Below are 9,232 nucleotides of genomic sequence, written 5' to 3'. Positions count from 1 at the left end.
TACGTGGGGAACTCGGTGGCATCTCAGCTAGCCCTCTGCAAGGTCTTGGATATTATAAACCAGTATGCATTTGAGAGCTCTGAGTACCCCCTCATCCTCTGCCTGGTGACACACTGCTGCATCCCCCAGCAGAGGGTCATGGCCCAGCACATGAAGAAGATCCTTGGAGACAAGCTGTACTTGGATGMCCCCAGCTCAGAGGACCACTACCTACCCTCCCCAGAGGAACTCAAGGGTAAGATCCTGCTGAAGGGCAAGCGGCTGCCCCCAAACTACCCYGAGTCAGAGGGGGAGGTGACTGATGAGGAGGAGGGTCTGGAGATGTCCAGGAGGGTGGGGGCAGATGATAARGACCATCTCAAYGGCCTTGGCTGCAAACGGCTGAGGCTGTGTAAGGAACTGTCGGACCTGGTCTCCCTCTGTAAGTCAGTGCAGTTCAGGGACTTTGACATYTCCAAGAGGGATCAGAAATACTGGGAGATGTGCTCTTTCAATGAGGTCGACGCCAACAGGTTCGCCAACGAGTTCCCCGAGGACTTTGTGTGCTACAACAAGCGCTTCCTCTCCAGGGTGTACCCCACTCCGATGCGGATCGACGCCAGTAACATGAACCCCCAGGACTTCTGGAAGTGTGGTTGCCAGATTGTAGCCATGAACTACCAGACCCCRGGCCTGATGATGGACCTCAACCTGGGATGGTTCAGGCAGAACGGGAACTGTGGCTACGTGYTGCGGCCGGCCATCATGAGGGAGGAGGTGTCATACTTCAGCGCCAAYGCCAGGGAATCCCTRCCAGGGGTGTCCGCCCAGCTTCTCCACATCAAGGTGATCAGCGGGCAGAAYCTGCCYAAGCCCAGGGGCTCYGCTGCAAAGGGAGACGTGGTGGAACCCTACATCTATGCRGAGATCCACGGCATCCCGGCCGACTGYGCCGAGCAGAGGACYAAGACGGTCTCTCAAAACGGAGACAACCCYGTCTTCGACGAGAGCTTTGAGTTCCAGATCAACCTRCCGGAGCTGGCGGCWCTACGCTTYGTAGTGCTGGACGACGACTACATCGGAGACGAGTTCATCGGCCAGTACACAATCCCCTTTGAATGTCTGCAGCCRGGCTACAGGCACGTCCCCTTGCAGTCGCTGACGGGGGAGTTCCTACCCAAYTGCACCCTGTTCGTACATGTGGCCATCACCAACAGAAGGGGAGGTGGCAAGGCCCACAAGAGAGGCCTGTCGGTGAGGAAGGGCAAGAAGGCTCGTGAGTACACCTCCAGCAAGACCACCGGTATCAAGGTGGTAGACGAGCTCTTCAGAGCATCCACCCAGCCTCTGAGGGAAGCCACAGACCTCCGGGAGAACGTCCAGGTAAAGTACTTAACATTCATTATATGTACAAACTTTTATAAATTCTTTGAAGGAGCATTAAAGGCAGGCACTTTCCCTCGCATACATTACATCTGGAAATGACATCAAGTTGGGTGATGTGGAGATACTAAGCAGTCCTGATTGCCTCTCAGGCTGCATTTCCATAATGGAATACGATAACACTGTTCAATCATTCCACGAGAGATAGAAGAAGACACCAATTAGGAGTGAGGGAGCCTGGGAAGAAGTAGTATAGCACAATTAGTAGCTAGACAGGWGCACCCTTAGCACCTCACTGAATAGGAACAAAACGTTGTTGAGGTGACTCTCAGCTCGTTCTCTGTTTGTCGCTCCGATGGATAGAGAAACGTTGATAATTGTGTTGTATTTACATGATGTAAAAGGCAGGAGCCGTGAATGAGAATGTCAGTAAAGCTGGACAATTAAAAGGCTTGTGTAAAGGGTCCTCATTAAGTGGCTGATGGTCTGTGTTAGGCTCTGTGAGCACCCTTATGAACCCCCCACAGAAATGATGAATGACAAACCAGTCATGTTTCATAATAGTTTGTTATTAACCCCCCCCCCCTTCTCCCTCTAACATCACCGCTGAGATTATAAGTAGCCATCAATTTATGTTTTGCAATAGTTTATATATAGATGTTTGTCAGGAGAGGATGGCAGTTCGAGTACAGCTTGTAATTGTTGTTGTCATGATTGAAGGACGTAAAATGAAGCTTTTCTCTGTCTTGTCTGGTCTACTGTCTGTCTGTGTGATGATAAAGATGGGAAGTGAGRAGGCTTTACACGCCCTGTATACTTTGTACATCAGCTGTCTGGTTTAGACTGGCAGGTCTCTTGTCCTGTCTGACAGATTTGAGAATAGACTATTTCTCTGGATACTTTGAACTTGATTGGGGTCAACATTCGACTCATAGTTGTCGAATGCTTTTATCCAGGTAGTTATGGCTTTTAACTCCATAAAACCTTGATTGCCCGAGAATGGAATGGCCTGTTCTTATAACAACTTGCCACAGTTGGAAATAAAAGCTGTTATAAAAATGTGAAACAGAGATATAAAATCATTATACTTTCTTATTTTGTGCTGCCTCTATCTTCTTAGCCATTTCACATTTTCTAATTGGATTCTTCTTTATACAGTAGCTATGAGCACTTATGTTTCATTGAGGATTTAGGCCTATTTCAAATCATTTCAACTGACTAGTTGTAGGCTGCATAGTCATAGGATTTTAATTCTGTTTTATTATGCTTAGCACTGTAGTTGGCATCACGACAATAGCTCTCTTTTTCTGAAGAAGGATTTTCTTAATATTCTGCAATGATGTTTGTTATGAATATGCGTTATTGCAAATTGTTTTCAGGTGTGAGACGATATTTTACATAAGGAAACTGCAGTGCACCTAGTAGGTGCTCAGGGGAATTCAGAACAGTACTTATATGAAGATGGCAGCAATTTTAACGGTCTCTCCAGAGTGAAAAGCTATTGTAGTACCAGTAAATAACAAATGTAACAAATGTATGATATAGATGTTGTGTTTGTTAGAGAAAGAGAAACTAGGTCACTAATGTACCTCAGTCGGTGAGGTATGACCCAGGTACGTAGAGCTACCTACTTTCCCAGTCCGCATGACTCTGATTTCAAATCACTACAGATATAAGCACGATTGACTCCTGATCTCAGGTACTATACTTGTAATCCTCTCAGAGCTTTAGGATGTCTCAGCTTCTGTTTCTGTCTCAGCCTAAACCCCAGGCGCGCTGGAGGCTGTGGTAGTTGTTCTCGCCCAGCCAACTCAATCTAGGCCTAAGGGACATGGGAAACAAGAGCAAGACCACAATAATTAAGCAGGGATGTGATTAGAGATCCTGTGGCATGCTGTCATACATTTTTCATTGTGGAAATTGATGCAGATGATCTTGATTCTCTTTTCCAAAAGGGTATCTCGTTTACCCAGGCACTGTTACAAAAAAAGGAGATGTTGGTTTTGTTCCAGACTGAAAATAATACTGTAATTTGGGGAATAGTTTTTTTTAGTGTTGGTACGGATGTGAAAGTGAAGGGTAGCAGGCAAATGACCGGATACAATCTATACCAGTAAATACTATGTTTAGAGAAATGTTTTCTTGTGAAAAGCAGCTGGACATATTTGGGGACTCGATACAAGCCTCATGCAGTTGTTAAATGTAGATGGAAGCAAGACTCCTAACACAGATACTGTCAGCTAATCATTTTGTCACACTTTATTTGGATTTTCCATTTTCCATCTCTAGATGCTCTACAGATGGGCATACTAACTGCTTGCTGAGGTTGCGGTTAGGTTGAGGTTTAGAAAAAGGATTAGGGTAAGGGTTAAGGTAAGGGTTAAGGTAAGGGGTAGGGTTAGGGTTAGGGCTGCATTTAGGGTGAGGAGAACGGTTAAGGTTAAGGTTAGAGCCAGGGTTAGGGTTAGTAGATAGTTGAAATGTTACTAATAGCCTGTAGATAGTCCATCTCTAGATGCTCTACAGACTATCCAAATAAAGTGTCACCAGTCATTTTATTTCAAATCTGTGCTTGTGTGTGAGTCAGAAGATGTGATTACACAATGTTCAAAATAGGCCAGTGACAATGACTCAGTCTAAGCTAACACCCCCACATTAAACCGGGGGGGGGGTCTATGCTAAGCTTGGAAATGATACACAAGGGAGTCATGTTAGTTGTGACGTTTTTGTGTGCATGCAGGAGCTATTCATTTTTCTATCATAATACAAGGTTTTAGAAGACAATTACGATTAGGCAACTGGTACAGCAGGTGACCAGATCTGTGTGTGTGTGATGGTGTTTTTGCCAGCATGCACAGCAGCTGCCCTGCTTCCTGAAAGGGAGATGTAAAATGTCCATCTCCCTCAGAGGAACAGCGATAGAAACTGGCAAACAGCCTTTTCAATAGACTGAAAAGAGAGGCCTCGGGCTTGATGTTGAGATGGATGGCGTCATAACCCACTGTGGTTGGCATCAATGCTTTCTTGTAGATGGTCTCCCTAGCTGGACCCCGCCTGTACCCGTAGTGTACAGTTGAAGTCTGAAGTTTACATACACCTTAGCCAAATACATTTAAACTCAGTTTTTCACAATTCCTGACATTTAATCTTAGTAAAAAATCCCTGTCTTAGGTCAGTTAGGATCACCACTTTATTTTAAGAATGTGAAATKTCAGAATAATAGTAGAGAGAATKATTWATTTCAGCTTTTATTTCTTTCATCACATTCCCAGTGGGTCAGAAGTTTACATACACTCAATTAGTATTTGGTAGCATTGCCTTTAAATTGTTTAACTTGGGTCAAATGTTTCGGGTAGCCTTCCACAAGCTTCCCACAATAAGTTGTGAATTTTGGCCCATTCCTCCTGACAGAGCTGGTGTAGCTGAGTCAGGTTTATAGGCCTCCTTGCTCGCACACGCTTTTTCAGTTCTGCCCACAAATGTTCTATAGGATTGAGGTCAGGGCTTTGTGATGGCCACTCCAATAACTTGACCTTGCTGTCCTTAAGCCATTTTGCCACAACTTTGGCAGTAGGCTTGGGGTCATTGTCCATTTGGAAGACTCATTTGCGACCAAGCTTTAACTTCCTGACTGATGTCGTGAGATGTTGCTTCAATATATCCACATACTGTCACGCCCTGACTTCAGTTATATTTGTTTTCTTTATTTTTTGGTTAAGTCAGGGTGTGACAAGGGTGTTTTGTTTAGGTTTTGTATTGTCTAGGGTTTTTGTCTTGTCTAGGGGTTTTGTTGATCTATGGGGATTTGGTATGGTCTAGGGGATTGTAGGTTGATGGTGGCCTGAATTGGTTCCCAATCAGAGACAGCTGTTTCTCGTTGTCTCTGATTGGGGAGCCTATTTAGGTTGCCATTTTCCATGTTGGTTTTGTGGGTAGTTGTTTTCTGTTTTGTGTTGTTGCACCTTACAGGACTGTTTAAATTTTCGTTTATTCACTTTGTTATTTTGTATTTAGTGTTCAGTTTTCAATAAAGCATGAACACTTAACACGCTGCGTTTTGGTCCGATCCTTCCTGTTCATCAGACGAAGAAGATCGTTACACATACTTTTCCTTCCACGTGATGCCATCTATTTTGAGAAGTGTACCAGTTCTTCCTGCAGAAAAGCACCCCCACAACATGATGCTGCCACCCCCGTGCTTCACGGTTGGGATGGTGTTCTTCGGCTTGCAAGCCTCCCCCTTTTTCCTMCAAACATAAGGATGGTTATTATGGCCAACAGTTCTATTTTTGTTTCATCAGACCAGAGGACATTTCTCCAAAAAGTACGATCTTTGTTCCATGTGTAGTTGCAAACCGTAGTTATTTTTTTATGGCGGTTTTGGAGCAGTGGCTTCTTCCTTGCTGAGCGGCCTTTCAGGTTATGTTGATATAGGACTCGTTTTACTGTGGATATAGATACTTTTGTACCTGCTTCCTCCAGCATCTTCACAAGGTCCTTTGCTGTTGTTCTGGGATTGATTTGCACTTTTTGCACCAAAGTACATTCATCTCTAGGAGACAGAACGCGTCTCCTTCCTGAGCAGTATGACGGCTGCGTGGTCCCATGGTGTTTATACTTGCGTACTACTGTTTGTACAGATGAACGTGGTACCTTCAGGCTTTCGCGTTCAATGATACCGAATTCCTAGCTGCAGACTAGTAGTCAATATCAAAAGACTTGTTCTTATTCTGTCGGTATAGTCTAAGAGTTTAATTCTACCGAGTCAGAAACCGCGATCCGGGAGCACCCCCCACCAGTAAAAAAGTGAATAGCATAGCTGCATAGGCGTCACAAGTAAATAGTAGCATCTAAATATCATTCAATCACAAGTCCAAGATACCAGATGAAAGATCCACTTCTTGTGAATCCAGCAATCATTTCTGATTTTTAAAATGTTTTACAGGGAAGACACAATATGTAAATCTATTAGCTAACCACGTTAGCAAAAGACACCATTTTTCTTTGTCCACATTTTTTCTCTCACCAGTAGCTATCACCAATTCGGCCAAATAAAGATATTGATAGCCACTAACCAAGAAAAACCTCATCAGAGACAGTCTGATAACATATTTATTGTATAGATAGTTTTTGTTAGAAAATGTGCATATTTCAGGTAGAAATCATAGTTTACAATTGCACCACCATCACAACTCGACTAGAGTAAATACAGAGAGCAACGTGTATTACCAATTTACTCATCATAAAACATTTCATAAAATAGACAAAGCATAGCAATGGAAAGACACAGATCTTGTAATTCAGACAATATTTCAGATTTTCTAAGCGTTTACAGCGAAAACACAATAAATCGTTATATTAGCATACCACATGTGCAAACGTTACCCCAGCATGAATCCAAGGCAACGGGAGCGATAACGTTATGATCACCAAAATATATTATTTTTTTCACTAACCTTCTCAGAATTCTTCCGATGACATCCTGTAACATCATATTAACATACATATAGAGTTTGTTCGAAAATGTGCATATTTAGCCACAAAAAAAACGTGGTTATACAATGAGAATAGTAGCAAAACTGGCCTGAAAATGTCGGCGCTATCTTTGAGAGTGATCTAGTCTAATCGATAGCTAATCATAAACTTGACTAAAAAATACAGGGTTGACAGGAATCGAAAGACAAATTAGTTCTTAATTGCAATCGCTGACTTACATTTCAAAAATTTATCCTTACTGTGCAATACCGGGTCCGCCAAGCAAAGCTACACATAACAAAATGGCGATATATGCGTTTAAATTTTTTCAACAGAACAGCGATTTATCATCATAAATAGTTCTTACTGTGAGTTTCTTCCTTCCATCAGAATCTTGGCCAATGTATCCTTTCTCCGGTCTAATCGTCTTTTGGTCGAAAGATGTCCTCTTGTCCCGTCGAAATGGCCAATAACGTTCGGTATGTACAGGAAACGTGCCCAGCTCATGGAAGGTGTCACAAATAAATGCCTCAAATCGCACTAAACGGATATAAATTGCTATAATAACGGTTTAAATTAACTACCTTATGATGTTTTTAACACCTATAACAAGTAAAAACATGACCGGCGATATATTACTGGCTAAACACAAGGCTTGGAAAGAGGTCGGTCCAACGTCCTTCTCGCGTCGAGCGCAGGGTCCAAAGGAAAGCTACTTCCGGTCTTTTGTGTTTTATACGGGCCCTGATTGCGCAATCGACTCCATTCAAATTGTCACCACTTACTGACATCTAGAGAAGGTGTAGGCTGTGTTTGTATCCTCATAGCATTCACAGGACATTAAAACTGACCTGGGACCAGAGGCCAAGATTTCTGAAATCTCACTCCCTGTCAGGAAAAGTGCTGTAGATAGAGTTCTGTCCACTCAGAGACATAATTCCAACGGTATAGAAACTAGAGAGTGTTTTCTATCCAATAATAACAATAATATGCATATTGTACGAGCAAGAATTGACTACTAGGCAGTTTAATTTGGCAATGTCAAAAAAAAGAAAGTGCTAACAGCACCCCCTATTGACAAAAGGTTAACCACGTGGTATGGTTAAAAGATTCAGCAATGGTACACAACCTTTGTTCCCCTCCTAATGGAGAAAAAACATGGTCTAGTGATAATTTCTCAGAGTTGGTTTTTTATTAGGATTGCAGAAAGGGCTGTCCCAGGATGTCTGACCCAACTGGGCTCAGGGCGGGTCCTCGGATTTAGTTCAAATCAAAAGGGATTGGATTTTCTTCATTAAACAGTCCAAAATCATATTACACCATTATACAAACAGTATCATACTCACTCATTCATCTTATACAGCAATTAGATGTAAACCTCATATCTGAGGCTATTATATAAACAGTGGTATGGTAATGTAGCCACACAGTCTCCCATGAGTTTCCCAAGTTGTGACAAACGGACCAGTTAATAGCTGGAATCTTCACCGATCTTTTATACTTTTTCCGGAACATGAAATCTGTTCGTACTCAAGTTCTGTGAGGTGGAAAAATCCCTTTGTTCTCTATGAAAGTTTTACCCTCTGCTATACTGTGTGTCCATGAGGAGATTCTCAGGAATTTACGACGTCTCTCTGGCCACGCATGGGTTGAAGGAGGAAAGGGGGAGCAGGAGTGGCAGGGAGAGGGGGATGGGGCTTGTGACCCAAACAGGCAACGTCATGACACATCCAATGGGATGGGGCTCCCCTCATCTCTTGATCCTCCTGCCCTAGCACCACAACCTCTACCTTCACTTACAGTTGAAGTCGGAAGTTTACATACACTTAGGTTGGAGTCATTAAAAGTCATTTTTCAACCACTCCGCAAATTCTTGTTAACAAACTATAGTTTTGGCAAGTCGGTTAGGACATCTAGTTTGTGCATGACACAAGTCATTTTTCCAACAATTGTTTACAGACAGATTATTTCACTTATAATTCACTGTATCACAATTCTAGTGGGTCAGAAGTTGACATACACTAAGTTGATTGTGCCTTTAAACAGCTTGGAAAATGCCAGAAAATTAGGTCATGGCTTTAGAAGCATCTGATAGGCTAATTGACATCATTTGAGTCAATTGGAGGTGTACCTGTGGATGTATTTCAAGGCCTAACTTCAAACTCAGTGGCTCTTTGCTTGACATCATGGGAAAATCAAAAGAAATCAGCCAAGACCTCAGAAAAAATAATTGTAGACCTCCACAAGTCTGGTTCATCCTTGGGAGCAATTTCCAAACGCCTGAAGGTACCACGTTCATCTGTACAAACAGTAGTACGCAAGTATAAACACCATGGGACCACGCAGCCGTCATACTGCTCAGGAAGGAGACGCGTTCTGTCTCCTAGAGTGAATG

The 9,232-nt window shown here is 42.9% G+C and overlaps 2 protein-coding genes across 2 annotated transcripts in view; both read left to right on the top strand.

Annotated features, from left to right (window-relative positions):
• The window catches only part of LOC139029507 (inactive phospholipase C-like protein 2), a 282,717-nt gene that overhangs the window by 48,939 nt on the left and 224,546 nt on the right, over positions 1–9,232 (top strand). The gene's annotated exons all lie outside the window — the stretch shown is intronic.
• The window catches only part of LOC111981098 (inactive phospholipase C-like protein 2), a gene marked incomplete at its 5' end in the record, with an annotated part of 21,310 nt that continues 12,078 nt past the window's right edge, over positions 1–9,232 (top strand). Inside the window, one exon of the mRNA XM_024012245.1 lies at positions 1–1,362. Within this exon, the coding sequence (XP_023868013.1) occupies positions 1–1,362 (1,362 nt within the window). The remainder of the gene's footprint in view (positions 1,363–9,232) is intronic.

Source organism: Salvelinus sp. IW2-2015, linkage group LG20 (assembly GCF_002910315.2).
Source record: "Salvelinus sp. IW2-2015 linkage group LG20, ASM291031v2, whole genome shotgun sequence".
Lineage (NCBI taxonomy): Eukaryota > Metazoa > Chordata > Actinopteri > Salmoniformes > Salmonidae > Salvelinus > Salvelinus sp. IW2-2015.
This window is presented reverse-complemented; position numbering and strand designations above follow the sequence as displayed.